The sequence below is a fragment of the Theropithecus gelada genome, chromosome 4 (assembly GCF_003255815.1).
Source record: "Theropithecus gelada isolate Dixy chromosome 4, Tgel_1.0, whole genome shotgun sequence".
Classification (NCBI taxonomy): Eukaryota; Metazoa; Chordata; class Mammalia; order Primates; family Cercopithecidae; genus Theropithecus; species Theropithecus gelada.
This window is the reverse complement of record NC_037671.1, coordinates 71266077-71287622: the sequence shown is the minus strand read 5'-3', so window position 1 is coordinate 71287622 and position 21546 is coordinate 71266077. Positions and strand designations below refer to the sequence as shown.

The window sequence follows — 21546 nt, the reverse complement described above, 5'->3', positions numbered from 1 at the left end:
TACTATGACTATTAGTGGGGGTTTAGACTTCTGAGTACTTCATTTCATTGATTTTCTGGATCGACTAATTAATGATTAGAGTCCCAGCTCAGGATGATCCAGAAAGGCTTTCAGTATCTTACCCTGATTCTTTACTTGCCTCTTTCTTGTTTCCTATACTGGCTCTACCTCTCCTTGCTGTTCTATTTGACCTCATCTTTTGAAATAAAGCTAAGAAACTGATAAAAACTGTCAGCTTAAAAGGAGCATTTCCAGTTTAAAGAAACTTTCAAATAACTGCATCCAACTGTAGAGGGAAAATAAAACCCCAAATTACCCTGCCGTCTAATTCAAACTGCATTTGTAGTAAGAAAACAAAAACAATGATGATATCTATGAAGACAGATAAATAGGCTGATTAGGTGATAATACCATAAATAACAAGTTGCAGAGAAGATAAATCTGTACAGAGCTGAAATAGCCAATACTATGGGACATCAAGTTACTTTGCTTACTATTTTTTTGGTAAGACTCTTAGGGAGTTGGGCATCACCAATCACAGTGACCCTCCGCACTGTATCATTTGGAAGCCCTTCTGCATCTAACCTAACACATAAAGTGATAGACTGTATCAAACACACATGCCTCTATGGCAGTCCTGGTGATAAATCATATTTTGTAGCTACCTCTTTTTTTTTTTAGTCACAGAATATCTGGAAAGATAATGAACCACTTCCACTGCTTAAAAATAAGTAGGTTTTTCTAGGTCCATATTTCAAGCTAATAATATTAATTTAGTGTAGCTTTATTTACTTTTGATTTCTAATAGCTTATTACTTCCAAAAGAGTTTGGTGATATTAAATTACAACAAAGGTCGACCTATAATGGCTGCTGCTACTTTTGTAGTATTCTATAAAGAAAAAAGGCTTTTAAATAAACCAGATATTATATTTGAAATTACTTTATAAAGAACAAAAATCTATGCTATTTTATTTAAAATTATCAGATGTTAGCAGTTTATAAACTCCTTAGTGTTTCCTTAGAAAATATTATTGAAATAAAAATTAAATGCTTATTGGCACTTAAAACTGTGTAAATTTCAGTTTCTAGAAGTTTGAAATCAGTTACTTTTCTTACTAAAGACAGAGCAGTAAGAAATCTCATATTACATAATTTTTATCATTCACAAATATCAATAGTCAAATATCAATCCAAAGTTGTATTTAAGACTATAAATATATACCTTAATATCTTAAATGCAATATTTAAATGATGTTCAAGCAACAAAATGGCTTCATATATCTTGCTTATTTATGTGAATTTGACTAATGCTAATCAATCATCAAGTGATTTTAATATCAAATATTTATATATTTTTAGAAAAAAATCAAATCCAAGTTAATATTTCAATGAAGTTATATCATATGAAAATATTAAGAGGAAAGAGGGTTTTTTTTCCGGCTTTGGTAGAAATTATGGTGCAGGACTATTATTTAATGATACCTTTTCTTATTTTTTTTTATTTTTATTTTTTAGATGGAGTCTCGCTCTGTCACCCAGGCTGGTGTGCAGTGGTGTGATCTCAGCTCACTGCGACTTCTGCCTTCCAGGTTCAAGGGATTCTCCTGCCTCAGCCTCCCAAGTAGCTGGGATTACAGGCGCACACCACCACGTCTGGCTAATTTTTGTATTTTTCAGTAGAGATGGGGTTTAACCATGTTGGCCAGGCTGGTCTTGAACTTCTGACTTTAGGTGATGTGCCCACCTTGGCCTTCCAAAGTGCTGGGATTATAGGCGTGAACTACTGCGCCCGGCCCAAATGATACCTTTTCTTATATAATTCGGTGCTTTCTAATCCTGTCTGGTATAGACACTACACATTTTTAAAAGGGAAACTATTTGTTGGATACTACTAATTTTACCTTGGAATACTGCTCGCGATCAAGTTCTTGACTAGAACCAGACCCTGTTGTCTGCTTAAATCGATGCACTTTCATTTTCATCTGTCTTGTTCGCTCCTCCACTACTAAGCTTGCTGCAAAAACACATAATGGAAGCCTATTAAAACACATGAAGAACCTTTCAGGAACTGAATGGTTTAAGATTTCAATGCTTTTGAAATGACTTCAATTAAATAAAATTTAGAAATAACACATGATTAATAAATTAAACAAAATGCAGAATACACAGTACTAGCAACTGTTAATCTAAAGATGAACATGATTCAAATTACATAGAATGGGGAATGTAAATGTTAGTAACAAAATACACTTTATTTCTTGATTTTATATGACATATTTTCAATTTCCTTCATAAATGATTATGTGAAACCAAATTTAATTGTAAAAATATGTTTTCAATTTAAACAACTGTTTGTTGCATGTACATATATAAAGAAAACAAGTATGCATACTTAAAACATCACACATATATGCACATGCTTACATGCATGCACACACCCACTTAACACCCTCGGCTAACAGTAGTCACCTAAAAATTGCTTTAATTAATAAGTATCTACTTTACTGAGGCATTCTTATAAATCGTTAATTTCCGTCAGTGGCTTCTCATGACTTTGTCAGTCCTTAAAACGGACTTACTAAAAGATTAGCTCGCTATTTCTCACGGCTATATCTGGACCACATACATAAAATTTGTAAGTTTGAAAACGAATACATGACTTTTAGCCCTTTAATTTATAATACGTAAAGAATGCTTTTAAGCTTTTATCAACCTCCTAAGTAGCACAGGAGGGCAAGAATTGCAGCCTTTGATAAAGTATGAATTGTTCTAAGTTAGAATCTACCATCAGCAACATCACTTCAAAACCCTGCCTTTAAATTTTGCATTTTTACAAATGAAAGAGAAAGAAACAGCTAAGGTACGGTCATGTGTAGGGTAAACGATTCAAAAGCTTATACTTATGTTGTATGAGACCTATGTTTACTTTATACAACATTTGCCAACTTCCCAGACAACTCAACTTCTGCAACAAGTGTTCAGATTTTTAAGTTGTAGGGCTGTGTGTGTGTGAGTGCACACACATGTATGTGTATGGAAAATTGTTTATTGGTGACTGATGTACTGGGAGCTTTTGCCAAGAGACTAATGGTTTATGAGTTAATGGAAATGTTGACATGTCTGATTGACTTGGCTGCTGATTTTATGTCTTACAAGGAGTTCATAAAGGCATTTGCTGACAATTTTTTCCATTGCAATGACTAAATGTGGCCTACTATCCTTGATTATAAAACGCCAACACATACTTTAAAAAAAGAAATCAATCTGTAACTTTTATTGTGTTCAAGTGCAGACCAATAGCACAAGAGATAATAAAATTGGGAATTTGTGGCTAAGTGTTTTAATCATACTTTTAGCACTAAATTATAAAATGTTTCACTTTGTTTCAATTCAGTAGATAACCAATCTCAAATCCCTAACAACCCTTAGTTATGCAAACTAAGCAACGATACACCCCTGCTTTAATAATGTTGACTTCAGAGATAATAAATTGTGACTATTGTTACCATTACAGGATAGTTCATTGGAGAGCTTGAGAAATGTGATTCAGAAATTCATTACTTTGCTTTGAGTTTTGAGTAAGTCAAATGGACTGCAAATTTAGTTCTGCTCTATAATTAAAGCTTAAAGCAACTCAAAACAATCTCAATTTGCAATAAAAACAGACTTAAATGGTGTTAGCTTAACTATTCTCATAAAATAATATTAACTTTGCTTAAAACTATGTTGACACTGATTAGCCCACAGCTTTGCAATCTTTTAGTGCCATGTAATTTTCAGGGTAGATGGTTACTTAGACACTGATAATTATATCCCAATAGCTACTGGCCAGGAGCAGTCTGACACAGATCTAGGGACTGAATCTTGCTAGGACAAAACTTCATTTCTCTAAACATTAATAGGATTACTTAGCTTATGCTATGGCTGCACTTAAATCTTTATTTGCAAAATGTAAAACTAAATCATAAAAAGACAGTGGTAACATAACTAAAATGAATCTAAAAATGGTTCTAAATTATTTCATTTACCTCCCTCAAATCATTACTATACTATATTTATTCCCAATGAAGTTAAAACTGACCTTATTTAATCTGTGAAAGTAAAAAATAATCTCCAAATTAACATTATTATTCAAAATAATGAGTAGACTCCCTTGACTCTCCATCAAAGATGTAGTTGCTACGCTATCCTCACCGCTTGCTCTCAGATTCCAGCAACAAAACCAAAATGCCAATAGCTTACAATTATTTACTCTTAGCAAAAAGCCAGATAATTACATAATATCACACACATTTTTGTAGTACTTTTCATTATTTCCCAGTGACATGTGCCTTAGTGCATATTCTGAAATAACTGTTTATACAAGTTATTGTGCTTCAGTAAAAGTGTTTTCAAAATCACTGAAAAATCTTCAGTGTAAACGTGGAGATTCTCTAACTTTGCTAAAGATCTTACATGATTTCCATTTTTATTTTTCAACTATATATCTAGAATAAAATGACATTATTTCTGGATTACAGATGTGTTGAGCCAAATATTAAGACGAATTTAGAAAATAAGATAATCACCACAAATTTGAACAAGAAGGCATGATTCCAATAAGTTATATGATTTATGTGGAGAATAGTAGTAACGAGTAAAAGTTAATTGAAAGGTGATTAACACTCCACTGTCAACATTAGACAGATCAACAAGACAGAAAGTTAACAAGGATATCCAGGAATTGAACTCATCTCTGCAGCAAGCAGACCTAATAGACATCTATAGAACTCTCCACCCCAAATCAACAGAATATACATTCTTCTCAGCACCACATCGTACTTACTCCAAAATTGACCATATAATTGGAAGTAAAGCACTCCTCAGCAAATGTACAAGAACAGAAATTATAACAAACTGTCTCTCAGACCACAGTGCAATCAAACTAGAACTCAGGACTAAGAAACTCAATCAAAACCGCTCAACTACATGGAAACTGAACAATCTGCTCCTGAATGACTACTGGGTACATAACGAAATGAAGGCAGAAATAAAGATGTTCTTTGAAACCAATGAGAACAAAGATACAACATACCAGAATCTCTGGGACACATTTAAAGCAGTGTGTAGAGGGAAATTTATAGCACTAAATGCCCACAAGAGAAAGCAGGAAAGATCAAAAATTGACACTCTAACATCGCAATTAAAAGAACTAGAGAAGCAAGAGCAAACACATTCGAAAGCTAGCAGAAGGCAAGAAATAACTAAAATCAGAGCAGAACTGAAGGAGATAGAGACACAAAAAACCCTCCAAAAAATCAATGAATCCAGGAGTTGGTTTTTTGAAAAGATCAACAAAATTGACAGACCACTAGCAAGACTAATAAAGAAGAAAAGAGAGAAGAATCAAATCGACGCAATTAAAAATGATAAAGGGGATATCACCACCGACCCCACAGAAATACAAACTACCATCAGAGAATACTATAAACGCCTCTACGCAAATAAACTGGAAAACCTAGAAGAAATGGATAATTTCCTGGACACTTACACTCTTCCAAGACTAAACCAGGAAGAAGTTGAATCCCTGAATAGACCAATAGTAGGCTCTGAAATTGAGGCAATAATTAATAGCCTACCAACCAAAAAAAGTCCAGGACCAGATGGATTCACAGCTGAATTCTACCAGAGGTATAAGGAGGAGTTGGTACCATTCCTTCTGAAACTATTCCAATCAATAGAAAAAGAGGGAATCCTCCCTAACTCATTTTATGAGGCCAACATCATCCTGATACCAAAGCCTGGCAGAGACACAACAAAAAAAGAGAATTTTAGACCAATATCCCTGATGAACATCGATGCAAAAAACCTCAATAAAATACTGGCAAACCGGATTCAACAACACATCAAAAAGCTTATCCACCATGATCAAGTGGGCTTCATCCCTGGGATGCAAGGCTGGTTCAACATTCGCAAATCAATAAACATAATCCAGCATATAAACGGAACCAAAGACAAGAACCACATGATTATCTCAATAGATGCAGAAAAGGCTTTTGACAAAATTCAACAGCCCTTCATGCTAAAAACGCTCAATAAATTCGGTATTGATGGAACGTACCTCAAAATAATAAGAGCTATTTATGACAAACCCACAGCCAATATCATACTGAATGGGCAAAAACTGGAAAAATTCCCTTTGAAAACTGGCACAAGACAGGGATGCCCTCTCTCACCACTCCTATTCAACATAGTGTTGGAAGTTCTGGCTAGGGCAATTAGGCAAGAGAAAGAAATCAGGGGTATTCAGTTAGGAAAAGAAGAAGTCAAATTGTCCCTGTTTGCAGATGACATGATTGTATATTTAGAAAACCCCATTGTCTCAGCCCAAAATCTCCTTAAGCTGATAAGAAACTTCAGCAAAGTCTCAGGATACAAAATTAATGTGCAAAAATCACAAGCTTTCTTATACACCAGTAACAGACAAACAGAGAGCCAAATCATGAATGAACTTCCATTCACAATTGCTTCAAAGAGAATAAAATACCTAGGAATCCAACTTACAAGGGATGTAAAGGACCTCTTCAAGGAGAACTACAAACCACTGCTCAGTGAAATAAAAGAGGACACAAACAAATGGAAGAACATACCATGCTCATGGATAGGAAGAATCAATATTGTGAAAATGGCCATACTGCCCAAGGTAATTTACAGATTCAATGCCATCCCCATCAAGCTACCAATGAGTTTCTTCACAGAATTGGAAAAAACTGCTTTAAAGTTCATATGGAACCAAAAAAGAGCCCGCATCTCCAAGACAATCCTAAGTTAAAAGAACAAAGCTGGAGGCATCACGCTACCTGACTTCAAACTATACTACAAGGCTACAATAACCAAAATAGCATGGTACTGGTACCAACACAGAGATATAGACCAATGGAACAGAACAGAGTCCTCAGAAGTAATACCACACATCTACAGCCATCTGATCTTTGACAAAGCTGAGAAAAACAAGAAATGGGGAAAGGATTCCCTATTTAATAAATGGTGCTGGGAAAATTGGCTAGCCATCAGCAGAAAGCTGAAACTGGATCCTTTCCTTACTCCTTATACGAAAATTAATTCAAGATGGATTAGAGACTTAAATGTTAGACCTAATACCATAAAAACCCTAGAAGAAAACCTAGGTAATACCATTCAGGACATAGGCATGGGCAAGGACTTCATGTCTAAAACACCAAAAGCAATGGCAACAGAAGCCAAAATTGACAAATGGGATCTCATTAAACTAAAGAGCTTCTGCACAGCAAAAGAAACTACCATCAGAGTGAACAGGCAACCTACAGAATGGGAGAAAATTTTTGCAATCTACTCATCTGATAAAGGGCTAATATCCAGAACCTACAAAGAACTCAAACAAATTTACAAGAAAAAAACAAACAACCCCATCAAAAAGTGGGCAAAGGATATGAACAGACAGTTCTCAAAAGAAGACATTCATACAGCCAACAGACACATGAAAAAATGCTCATCATCACTGGCCATCAGAGAAATGCAAATCAAATCCACAATGAGATACCATCTCACACCAGTTGGAATGGTGATCATTAAAAAGTCAGGAAACAACAGGTGCTGGAGAGGATGTGGAGAAATAGGAACACTTTTACACTGTTGGTGGGATTGTAAACTAGTTCAACCATTATGGAAAACAGTATGGCAATTCCTCAAGGATCTAGAACTAGAAGTACCATATGACCCAACCATCCCATTACTAGGTACATACCCAAAGGATTATAAATCATGCTGCTATAAAGACACATGCACACGTATGTTTATTGCAGCACTATTCACAATAGCAAAGACTTGCAATCAACCCAAATGTCCATCAGTGACAGACTGGATTAAGAAAATGTGGCACATATACACCATGGAATACTACGCAGCCATAAAAAAGGATGAGTTTGTGTCCTTTGCAGGGACATGGATGTAGCTGGAAACCATCGTTCTCAGCAAACTATTGCCAAGAACAGAAAATCAAACACTGCATGTTCTCACTCATAGGTGGGAACTGAACAATGAGATCACTTGGACTCGGGAAGGGGAACATCACACACCGGGGGCCTATTATGGGGAGGGGGGTGGGGGGAGGGATTGCATTGGGAGTTAAACCTGATGTAAGTGACAAGTTGATGGGTGCTGACGAGTTGATGGGTGCAGCACACCAACATGGCACAAGTATACATATGTAACAAACTTGCACGTTATGCACATGTACCCTAGAACTTAAAGTATAATAATAATAATAAAAATAAATAAATAAATTTGGATCTCAAAATTCCTTAAATCTTTCACATTTCTCTCCATGCTCCTTGAAATTAAAATGAATTTGAAATTTCAAATGTTTGTGTTTGTAGGCAAAAAATAATTTATATTAATATACTGGTAAACCTCCTAATATTTTCAAGCATTAGATGAAATATGACTGTAAAAGGACAGAAATAAGTAGAAGTTTTATAATATTAAAATATTAATGTAAAATTATTTTTTAACAAGTTCAGCTCATATAAGTATCAAAGTTGACACATGATAACATCTGGACAGGATATTTAAGCCTGTCTAGTTAACTAAGATGTGCTATCATATTTTATGAATGAAAAAATTAGTGTCTCTGCTTATTCGCTGCATAGCAACAGAATGAGAGTTCCATGATAGTGCAGTCCCATTCTTGTTCCAGTAATCTCTCAGGAAGGGCAGTGATAAATGACCGCTTATTTGGAAGTTGTCAGGTAGACTGAAGAATATAAATGACACACCTCCTATGTCTCAGTTATTGACTGCAGCAAAATAAAAAGAGCTGAGATTAACAAGAAAAGCTGAAAAACGTTTAGCTAATAGAATCAGTATAGACTATACCAAGACTTAATAGGAAGATCAGATCTTAAATATTTAAGGTATAAACTATGTCTTAAAATATATCAAGAAAGATGGTTTATTTGAAAATTCAAAAATACAATACTAGTCTCTGCTCACAGTTTTTTTAGACTTCAGAGAAACAGGAATTGTTTATGTGGATAAGCATTCTGCATATACCTGGAATAAATGTGGCAAAATAGTAAGAACCTAGGAATGGGAATTACTAGGCATAGATTTACAGCCCTAGATCCATCACCATTCATCAGTTCCTCAATGTTCCTTTGATCAATTTCTGATATATCCCTCCATTACAGAGTTTTTATCTGTAAAAAGAAGAGACTGCTCAGAGAACCCTCCAGCAGTTATAGTCTATGATTCTATAGTATTTCAATAGGGTATTGTTAAAATATTTATTTTTTCTTATTTGCAAAAAATAGGAATCTCAATGACTTTGTCTCTTGCTTTATTACCTAATTTCCAGCATTTTAAAATTTGCCAATTTACTATAGGTGTTATGAGGGAAAAAAATCACCAGTTGTATTTTACACCACTATTTTCTATCATGTTCTTTTCCCAATTTAAAAAATATCTGTTCAGGATTGATTCCAGGAACCCCCCACCACATGTGCCAAAATTCACGGATTCTCAAGTTTCTTATATAAAATGGCATAATATCTGTATATTACCTAAGCACCCCATCTCATATACTTTCATCTCTAGGTTACTTATAAGAGCTAATACAAGGAAAATGTCATGCAAACAGTGCCTATATGTATTTTTCTAAATCTATCCCTTTCATATTATTAAATGGCTTATGACTTAAAAACATCTCAAAAATCTGTCATACTGTATTGTTTACAGAATAATGACAAGAAAAAAAATAGTCTGTACATATTCAGTACAGATGCAACCAATCATTTTTTCCCTGAAAGATTTTTGATTCATGGTTGGTTGAAGCCACCATCGTGGAAACCATGGATGCTGTGGGCCAACTGCAATGTTTTATTTTCATGTTGATCCTTATTTTTGGAGTCATGCAAACATAGTGAGAAACTTTGATGTAATGCATATCCAACTTCCACATTTTGACACATATATATATACTATAAATAAAGATTAAATGTTTAAAATATTTTGACTACATAGAAATGCCCTAGTTCGGGCACATTTTCTTGGAATAAAATGACCCCTTTCAACTTGTAAGTGTAAAAATGTTCCAAGTAGTCTCCCTTTTTGTCTTATATAATTCTCTTGGATGTTAAGGATTATGTTATAATAATGTAAACAATAAAAGAACATCTACCCAGCATCTACCAATAAAATAAACATCTACCCATCATCTACCAATAAAACATACATCTACCAGCATGAGACACAGAAAATGCAATAAGTGAATAACACATAAGTGAAAATACCACATTGCCTTATGGACTTTTAAAGCAAAGTTCCTATGTTTAGATAAGTGAAATTGAACATTGGCATTGGCGAAAGAGGCAATTTGTATATATAATCACTCAAGTCTCACTGCAGCCAAAACTACAAGACCATCTCCTGTTTTAGCGTACTTATGCCCATTGAACTATATAAATTGAAGCTCAGGATGTCCAACTCCAGACATAATTTCTCAATGTAAAAACTGCCAATTCCCAGAGTGTCACTGAAAATACTAGTCATTGACAAGTAAGAAAGTCAGGCTCTTATAAAAAAATTTGTTATATACCTTGTCCTTTAGGGTTACACAAAGTTAAACAGCTTTTAAAAGCATGTTTAGGTTTTGAGAGTGAACACTATCTCCCATAAGATGCGCTTCAAATACAATTTTTATAAAAAGCAACCTGTGTAATTAAGCCTTCTCTGGGGGATAACAAAACCAATCACAGAGGAAGTCATGTTGTTTATACCAAGTGATATCTAAAATATTTAGCCATAATTTCTCATTACTCCAATAATACTAATGGATCCAGAGTCTATCCTTAAAGACTTGATTGGCACAATTCTGCTAAATTCAAATTTGATTTTTGAAAGTCTTTTCCTGTGTTTTACAATATTTGGGGAACATATACAACTTCAGAGAAAATATATCAAAGAGCCCGTTCATGGGTTCATGGTTAGACATCCATTCTCCCTCAATTAGGTCTCTCTTCCAAGTTGCGTCTTGGTTAATATGTGTTAAAGCCTTTGAAGCTTTAAAAGCCTGTGATACTATAAATAAACACATCTGAATCACCAAATGGGAAAACAGGGTCAAAAGCATTACTTCTGAATTTTTCTAATCAATCTGCTTAACCCTCTGGATTCCTGAAGTTTAAAGAGAAGGCTAGAATGACAATATACTCATGAGATTATGCAAAAAAAAAAAAAAAAAAAAAAAAAAAAGAAAAGAAATGGATAAATTACTTTTCCTAATAGAGCTCTAAATATTATGAGTAAATATTCTTAAAGATTCATAATAAGTGTTCAGGAGAAGCAATGCCCAGGAATATTAAGAAACTTGTATTTTCAAAATCTTAACACACAATAACAGAAAATGATTCACCTGGCCCAATATGCATCTACCACTAATAATAAAAATGTAAATAAAACTGAGACCTTTGCTACTTAATGACAGTTAAAAGAATGCTGATTCTGAAAAATGCAAAAATTGGTTTACTTATTTTAAAAAGAGTACATAATTTGTTCTTAGAGTGTTTCCCAACCACAGTATGCTATTGAAATGTGCTTAATTTTTATTTACACAACTGTACAAAAAATTACCAAAATTAATATTTTTCACTTCTTTACTTGAATTCCACTAAAGTTAATGCTCATAAGTTTTGCGGAAAATATAGTTTGCATAACTTAGCATTCAAACTGTTCTTACTGACATTTAAAAAAGGAAAGCAAAGTTAACTTATTAGAGAACTTATTAAAGAAACCTGGTACTTAAAAATATAGTTGATTAGAGACAATCCTAATGATCTAGTTACAATCTCTAAGATCTAGTTACAATAATTATTACATATTTTATTAGTGAACAGAGAAGCAAAAAGGACCAAAATGCTATTTATTTTGTTCCTATAAATAATTTACTTACTTTAATTGCCTTTCATTTTCCATGTGTATAAATTACACACCATTATGATAAAGGAAATTCATATTTGTAGAAAAGATAATATGATGTGTTTTGTTATGATTCAAAATTGCTCCCAAGAGCCAAGAACTTAATGCATTTAAAAAATTCTATCTAAAGGCATATAAATCATAAATTTATTATGACAATAACATTTTTTCTCACCTTGAAGTCATTTAATTTCTGGTTCAGTTTTGATCTTCTTATATCATTATTTCGATGCCCCCAAACTACATTCATGGGCTCTTTAAAACTGTCCAAGAAATGTAGCAGAGAGGGAAAAATTGGCTTACTTTTAGAATGAATAATTTAAAATAGGCCTATAAAGCAGTTTGTGAAGACTAAAATGATATGGTCTTTAAGCTGTCAACATAAAAGAGGGAGTTAAAATGTAAACAAAGTACTATGAACATTTATAGTTCCTTGGTTAACTTTTCAAGCCAAAGGATGTGTTATCTTTGTTAACTTTGTTAACTTTCAAGCCAAAGGATTTGTTATCTGTATGTCAATTGGAGGAGCAGGCCAAATGTAGAAGGTTTAACTGAGAGATGCAAAACTGAATCAATAAGGAAAGGGAGGAAAAACTAAGTGGGCCTCTCCAAAATCCCAGTGTTGAGTGGTGATTGTTACAGGAACATTGTGTGGGGCACAGAACATGGGCTGTGGATTCAAAATCTGGTTTTGCCTCACAGCAGCTTTGTTACCTTTGGCATTCAACTTAACCTCTTTCCCTCGATTTCAATAAAATGGGGTGAAAAAAACCTTCCTTGCAGTTGTATATGTGTTACTATAATTATGTGGTGATGCATGCAAAGCAGGTACTCAGTAAATGCTGTCTGAATGTTGAAGAGCCTACAGAGCAAAGTGGATGAGAACAAGTTCCCTGGAGAGGGATTTCTGTCTCGTTTCCTATTCTATCATTTATAAAATGAAATACTGACTGACAAGGGGCCAAGTTTTTAATCTAACTTTTAACTTTTCAGCAGGAAAATAAGCATAGTAATAGTCAGATCTCAGGTTGTTGTGAAAATATAATGAGATAAATATGTAACACTTTTAGTAGAGTCACTGACATATAGTAAGTGCTCAATATAGCCTATCTACCATTAGTAATGTTTTCAGTATTTTACACTTCTCTTTATGTGACTTTACAAACATATGCTGGAAAATTAATAGACTGGTTCCCTATAGGGTAACCAACCATTCTTGTTTGCTTAGAAGTGTCCCAGTTTTAGCACTGAAAGTCTTGCATCTTGGGAAAACTCTCAGTCCCTGACAAACTGGAACCACTGGTTGTCCTACAAGTTCATCTACAGTTAATCAAAAACAAACCGTGACTAATGAACCCCTTATCTTGCGTACTGGTCTTCATTTATCCGGGATTTACTCACGATAACCTGAATTCTCTAATGAGAGAGATCCCAGTAAAGATAAACTTCAGCTCACAGAAGTGGGATTTCTATGCTGTGAACTCTTCCTTTCTTTTGGTCTATGTGAGCTTAAAATATGATTTTAATGAAATTTCTTGAGCTTGCTTCTATCCTTTCGAGGTTTTGAGAGCCATGTTCAGTGGCTAAAGTGTGCCATCTTAAATCCCTAAGGAGAGGCGCAGCATCCTTTTTCTGACCTATACCTTGCTGAATGCATTTTGGGATGTGCTTCTTTGGTTGTTTCTAAAAATGAGGTCTATTCTGTGAGGCATTTCTACATCCTGTTTCCAAGGAATGCTTGGAAGGGTGATGACACCTCTCAGCCAGGACACACTGACTATATAAAAACATAAATTGACATGCTCTGCAGAGAGGCCCTAAATGTGCATATTTCATGCAGACTTTACGTTATACTTATGGATTTTGTTTTGTTTTATTTAGCTAAGTACAGCTTTTCCTAGTAATATATATGGAAAGAGCTCTAAATGAAGAATTATTATATTTTTCTTTCTTTTGGATAAAGGAATTAGGTCATGGCCATTTCTAATATGAATCTAATACTTTTAGCACACTAAAATTTATCTTGCAAATCCAACTACATTCTTCTGCACTTAAGTAAAATTACATTGGTCATTCTTGTACTACTGAATCTAATGTTGTGTTTCCAATATCTGACGTAAAAATGCAGGATGGCTAGAAATCTATGCAAAATCTATGGCCAAAACATCTTGATCTCATTGAATTTTTAAATTTTTAATTAATATATGTATTGCCTAATATATCAGACACTATGCCAGAATAATATATATGTATAGTGCCTGAATATAAATATTGTTAAATACATTTTTATAAATACAGATTAAATATGTAACTGAAAATGTTCTCTTTGTAATACTGAGATACATAACACATAACTAGATACACTAAGAGTGAGAAATAATATATTTGGGATTTGTACTTACTAAAATAGGATACACCAACATGTAGTGGAAAAGGTCAAAAGTAAAAAGATCTGGGTTTGTAGTTTACTACTGAAGAGCAGTTTGGGCAAATGTCATAATCTCTCTAAACTTGTTTCCTTATTCATAAAATAGGAATGATGCTATTTTCAGAACTAGCTTTGCGTTAATTTGTTGTTACTATGGACAACAAATTAATTCAAATCGTTAGTCCACTTTCAAATATTGAGAAAATGTACTTTTATTAAATTATACAGAATTACACAATTATTAAATATAATTAACCTTATCACATTAAGCTGAAAACGTATGTTCAAATAGTTAATCATCAGGCCAACAGCAACTCTGAACAGAAAATGGTGTGGGCAGCATATGACTGTGGGGGGAATCCTGCAACCTATTTGAAATTCAAGTGCAAAGACCAAAAGTGTTGAATGGTTTTCCTCTCCTATGACTCTCAGAAAGATAAAATTAATGGGTATTTTAACAGTATTGAGGCAAACCAAAGTAACATTTAGGCAGCAGCTTCTCAGATGTATGACTGCAGCCAGGGCCAGAACATTCACTAAGGTTACTGCTATCTGGAAAGTAAAATCCAGAGATTTTCTACTTTTACCAGGTATCACCCTGAATAGAAGAATTAAATCTTTTATCTATGAGAGCAGGGGAATGCAAACAAACAGAAACAAAGAAAATGTCATTTTCCAAGGAGAGTTGTTTTCTAGTTGTCAGTGTAGATAAATTAAAAAAAAAAAACAAACATTAATTTTAAATAATTTTTTTAAAAAAAACATTAATTTTAAAGTAATCTCTTTGATGTAAACATAGAATATGAAATAATTAATATCAAATACACTACAAAGTCATTTCAGGAAAATAGCTACCTGTTAATTTTGCTCATTATTTCAATAAATACCGTTATATAACTCTTGTATATTATTTTTAAAAGTAACAATATTAAATGGTTAAAAAGTTATGTTAATATTTACCTTTTGTGGAAGAGTTATATTTTTCTTGTTCTTCAATGAATTAAATGCACATAATGATGGAAACAAAAGAAAGAAATCAGCAAATTTATAGTTAGACATGGAAATGTGAATTAACACAATGGCATGAATAATTAAAATGCATAACATATAATGTGACATGATAAATTGCAATGAAAAACCATGAGTTCCCAAATATGGTACTAAAATTAATCAAAGAAAGAATGAATACAGCAATTTAAAGATTTAAAATGAAACAAAAACATTGGGAAATTAGTATGTTTGGCATTTGAAAAATATATTCTGTATTATTTTTTCTTTCCTTTTAAGAGCTGTATAAAATTTCAGTACCAATTTTATTAAAACATCTCAAATCCATTGTGATTTTTGTTGGAAAAGTATTTAAAAGCATACTTAATTTTCATAACAAAAATTTTTATCATTTCAAAAATGAAAGTTCATATGATAAAGTCTCATATGATAAAATGAAATTTATTTTTTTATCTGATAAATAAAAAATGAACTCCATTTTTACACTTTGTTTGCACCATGGAAACTATTCTGTAACACTTTCCACATGAAAGAAAATTCTAATTTAAGTAATCCTTTCTTTCTTCTCAAATTAATTACATTAAAATACACCAAAGTAAAATTAGTTGTTTTGTAGAGACTATACTTCTTAGACATTTTATAAGGCTTTATATCCACCTCTTCATTTTGTACTATTTACAGAAGACTAATGGCCTGTTTCTATATTTCTGAGGAGGAATATCACTGGAGTTTTAGGTAGGTGATATAATAATGGAAGATATAAAACATAACTAACACATCATTTACTGTTAGTTTGTGAATGATCTCTAAATACTTCTTTAAAAGATCCAGTTGAGCAGAAAAAAAGTTACTGGTTGCTTTCAGAAATCCATTTTTATACAACCAAATAAGCTGTCTTCAGCCTTACTATACATAAGGGATATCCTGGGATATCGTGTTGAAATATAACCAGAAAAATGTTGTGTAAGTCTTTGCTTTCAATTATCACATACCATTAGGAGTTACTTAAATTATAAGGCTACTTTTTCAAGTACTCTACCTCAAAAATCTGTATTGCGATCACCTCTTTGTTTTTCCCCTAAATCTACTTTAACATAATCAGGCTCTATGTAGCAAACAGGCTAGCATTCTAAATTTTTAAAATAAACTTTAAAACACCTTTTCAAAAATTGAGTAAACATGTCTTTTCATGTATGTTAGCCTTTAAGAGCTACTGCCTTTATGGTATAAATAGAGAGTAGTATATTTGATTTACAAAAAAAAAACAAACAAAAAAAACCACAAAAAAACATACTTTCGGTGAAACAGTCAAATTGTCCCGGCATACATTCCAAAATCAGTAATGTAGATAACTGTACCCAGAAACTGTGTATGAATAAAATTATTTTATAAGTGCCTCAAGAAGGAGTATCAGTATTTAGTAATCTAAACCATTTGAAATATTTGTTCTTACCAATCAGCTGTTTATCAAATTATTTTCTAAACAGAAAACCACCCTTTGTTAAAAATTAAAAAAAAAAAAATGGGAAGGAAGTTAAGTGCAGTAGGGGCTTAATCAATTGTAATAGACTGTGGTCAGCATTAATCTTCATGGGAGATGGAACTAAAGTTTAACAAATAATATCAAAAGAATAAAATGACATAATTCTATAGCCTTAAGAACAACAATAAAATCAATCTTAAATAGAACATGCTAAATCTTATCTAACTCATACATCAAATCAAAATTTACTTTTATAAACGTATTTTAGGACAAACAAAGCTGTCATGTGGACTGTTCATTTTGAAATAGAATCATAAAAAGATGACGGCAGACAGTATGATCATTTACCAAAAGTCCCAAAGCACATATTTATATCATAAAAAAACACCAGGTCTCTTTTATTTATAGGACATTTATATATATAAAATACACGCTTGTTGTCACATTTTTTAAAAGCTGTACGTATATAACTCTAAGGATCATATATTTCAGGAAACTCAAATAACCAAAATGTTTATTAGTGTATTTGTCATATTAAATATCAAAATAACTCCACCAATGTAGTCATTCCCTTCTTCCCACCTTAATTCAATCCTTACAAATTGATGATTTCTCTGAAAGACAACTGTGAATACGAATATCATAAACAGTAACATTGATATTAACAATAGAACATGAGCTTTTTAAAAAAACCAAAATCCAACGTACAATGTAACTGATTTTGTGGAAGCAATTCTTATTTATACAGAAATAATGAAATAATGTAACCACAATCTCACTATAGGAGAGTTATATGCAGTACCCTTATATGCTTTTGAACCCATAAAATATTTTATTTGCAACTGGAGGAAATGCAAAGAATTTTAGGAGCACACGAGTTTTAGAATATCAATCTTTAGTAAAATATGATCGGTAACACCGACTTTGTAACTAAACACCCACATTTGTAGTTCTTTCAGTTGTGCAACAGGAGCTCATGAACAGATACGTTAAATAAACACCAACTTTTGTTTTAAAAAATAAATTTTAAAACAATTTCATCTGGGTTATTGCCAGATTAATTATGAATAATTTTAAAATGTTCCCAGAGAGGAGAGGAAAAATGTTAAACATGTCAATTAATAATTCCAATGAATTAACTGCTATTTTAAAAAAGAAAGTCAGAGTTTCACAACACATCATATTTTCATGGTTCACTAAATGAAAACCCTTTTAGCAACCCTGAAAACTAAAGCATGGAGCATCAATAGAATGTATTTTTAAAAATATAAACTCAAGAGTTTATCACACCAGTGTTACTCTATTAATAAGTTGATACCTTTAAAAATCTACACTAATTTTCCTATAATCAAGTATTCTGCATGGCAATCTATGCCACATCAGTCTTTGAAACAATGCATTTACCTTCTGAGATCTTTAACATTTCTGTGATACATTCAGTAAAGAACTTCAGTTAAGTGAGAAAAACAAGTCCCTGTACCCTCAATATAAAATGAAATGCAAGTTTTCCATCAGCAACAATAACACTGCTAAAAAAAATAATCAAAGTGTTAACCTTTCAGTTGTTTCACAGGGATGAAGGTTTTTAATAAATATCTTAAAAATGATTCTATTACATTTATATTACAATCCCAAAGTAGAAATTATTTTAGTAAATTGCTTACCAAATCCCTGATTAAAAATATGTGATAAAAAATAATGATATAAATCATTTCACCTACTAAGATATGTGATAGCACTTTGGGTCACATGAAGAATACTACTTTAACCTAGTGTCTAAATCATCTAGCTCAGGTAGTTTAGAGAATTTAGTTTCTACTAAAATCAGACTGTATACATTCTCTCTCTCTCTCTCTCCTTCTTTGTTGCTCAGAAAATGAAGCAATAATATATGCATAAAATAAGAAAATCTTTAAGCAATATGAATTGCTGAAGACACTAAAACATGTGTTCTGTCATTTTTTTCATCATCAAACTTATGTTAAAATATAGGCTACTGCTAATCAAGTTAAACGAAAAAAACAGTAAAGGATTCAGAATGATTAAGTTTAATTTTTAAAACATATTTTAAAGGTAAAATATTCTTTTAACACATAAAATGCCATATCGTACTGCGATTTTAAAATTTTATTTTCTTCCTTTGTCCCTTTGGAATAAGATGTTTCTAGGCCTCCATCCCTTCTGTTAAACGACCATCTAAAATTCATTCATCCAGCAAAACTCACTCAGCAAAAACTGTGTGCATGCCATGAACCACTGTCACTAGGTATTGGGGATAAAGACTGTAAGAAAATTAAATTTTTAGGATTCAGCAAACTATATATAATCAAAATACTATTCATTTAATAAAAGGGGTATAAATAGATGAGGTTCTCAAATCCAAGATTTTTGGACAATGATCTCTCTTTATCGGATACCTTGTTCTATACTGCCGCTTCTCACTGGCACTTGTGGGAGCTGTCTTCCCCTACGACTGCTGAACGATGTGTCTGCTGGAGGAGATTGTGTTGGACTTCTCTGTCGGTGCATTCTGCAGGCAAAAAGCAAAGTGGGCATGAAATAATGAAATTCCAACGTGGTCTGACAAAAATCTTTTCCTCCTTTCTGTTACTATTAAAATAGACATAACCCCCCTCACTGGGCCAATGGGAGCAGAATCAAACACTTTTTATGATATGTATAAATGGAATATTACAAAAAGGGGTTAAATGAGATAGGGCAATGTGCACCACACACAGTTCTACATAATGAATTCTTAAACTGAGCAGAATCCAATTCACTTCTTTTCATTAACTTTCTATTAAGTTGTTCTACCTGGGCAAGTTATTCAGTTTCGGCATTACTGAACCAAATATATCTAATTACAGCCTCTGGATCTTAACAATATGTATAAGCGAGGTAAGAAAGGCTGTTGCCTAAACTGCTACTCTTAAGTTGATCTAGACTATAGAATTATTTATAACTGATAAGAATTCTAGCTGCAGACTTTTATAAATTACCACTCACTTGTACTTTATTTCTAAATAGGAACAAATTTGAAAGATACTTAAAATAATCCTGGACACATGTTATGAAATACACTGGTGCTAGCATTAAAATTACAAATAAAAATTTGAGAAGTGTGCAGATGTATTATTACTGCCCAGGATTATGCGGACTTCCATCTGTTAGCATTTAAACACTTTTCAAACTAAAGAACTTTAATACATTCTAACACTTTAATGAACACATATAAAAGATTCTTAAAATTTCCTCTTATGCATTCTAAAGTAAGCACACATTTAATTCCAGGTAATTTATCATAAAAATTTCACATAACTAAAAAAATTATATATGAATATGCCACAAACAGATGAAAGGACATAACACAGCCAAATTTAATTTTCAATGAGAGCTAATTGGCAGAAACTATAGAATACCACCAGCACAGTGAAGATAGATGCAAGTAAAAGAGGATGTGGGAGAGATTTAAGTGTCACAAAGAAAGGATTAAAAGTTATGGTGTCAAAATGAGTGAAAGCTTCGAGTGCTCAGGAAGGTACAACACCACACCAACACCCGGAGGCAGGACATGAATGCTGAGGGGGACACTGAATAGCGACCTTGTCAGAAGCGGAGAAGGTGGCGCCGACCCTCCAGGGACAAGGTGGTGCATAGAACACAGTGTTCTGACACTAGAGTGCTCACTCGACCTTGAGCGAGCAGGATGTTTTCCCCTAATGACTGGCTGATCAGTTGCTCTTGGGGCTGCGTGTCCCCTTCTAGAAAGACATGTTGGGAGAACCCTAAAACATTAGGGCCAAAAAAGATCTTCAGTCAGCAGGTTCACATTAACTTTGATACCAACACATTTGTCCAAGGAAAACCTGGTTACTCATACATGACAGTAATTTCAAAGAAGAGAACCCATCACGCAATTATTGAAATGGAATTCAAATCAAACTGACAAGTTATTATTGCAAATGTGAATGCCATGTGGTTTTAAAAGGCTAATTGGTGTTGCTCTAACGTAATAAACCTCTTGTATGTTCCACCAAGGGCAGAGATTCCTGTCTCTGTTTTTTTGTTTGCTTTTGTTTTGTTTTTGTTTTGTTTTGTTTTATAGAGCTCCATCTCGAGTGCCTACAACATAGCTGCATAGAGGGCAAGAGCTCAATAAAGGTTATGTTGCTTGAATGAGTGACTGTAATTAGGATGATGAATACAAGGAAGCTTCAAGTGCTTGCCTTCAAGAAGAAATACTGTAGGCCTCTATGTTTTTACAATGTTCATAATTTTACTCTAATAAGCAAGACTATGCCAAAAACAACAGAAGAAGGCTGCTTTTGAGGTTAATCTAAGTAGACAAAAAAATTAAAACAATATAAGATGGAGAATGCTTCATTAATTATACATCTGATTAAATATAAATGGCTTAAATATGGATAAAAACATGTTCTCTCAGATATAACTATATCTGAAAATGTATGTATCCATATTTTGATGATTATATTACTATGGTGTTTAAAATTATTGTAAAGCCAATTAATGAATTAAAAATTAAAAAACGATGTTTATATATACGTACTTATTTTTATAAAGGCATGCTTTGGCCTTTTTCATTGATTTTGGTATATATTTTAAACAAAATGCATG

The 21546-nt window shown here is 32.9% G+C and overlaps 1 protein-coding gene across 50 annotated transcripts in view; it reads right to left on the bottom strand.

The window, feature by feature from the left end:
- The window catches only part of RIMS1 (regulating synaptic membrane exocytosis 1), a 491301-nt gene that overhangs the window by 91747 nt on the left and 378008 nt on the right, over positions 1–21546 (bottom strand). For 30 of the 50 annotated variants that reach the window (XM_025382129.1, XM_025382130.1, XM_025382131.1 and 27 more), the window contains 2 exons: positions 19329–19441; positions 1903–2015 (listed from right to left, as the gene is read on the bottom strand). In XM_025382129.1, coding sequence (XP_025237914.1) covers positions 1903–2015; positions 19329–19441 — 226 coding nt within the window. Of the gene's footprint in view, positions 1–1902; positions 2016–15380; positions 15411–19328; positions 19442–20513; positions 20697–21546 lie in introns of all 50 variants that reach the window. The other 20 variants (XM_025382124.1, XM_025382126.1, XM_025382128.1 and 17 more) reach the window with 4 other exon arrangements.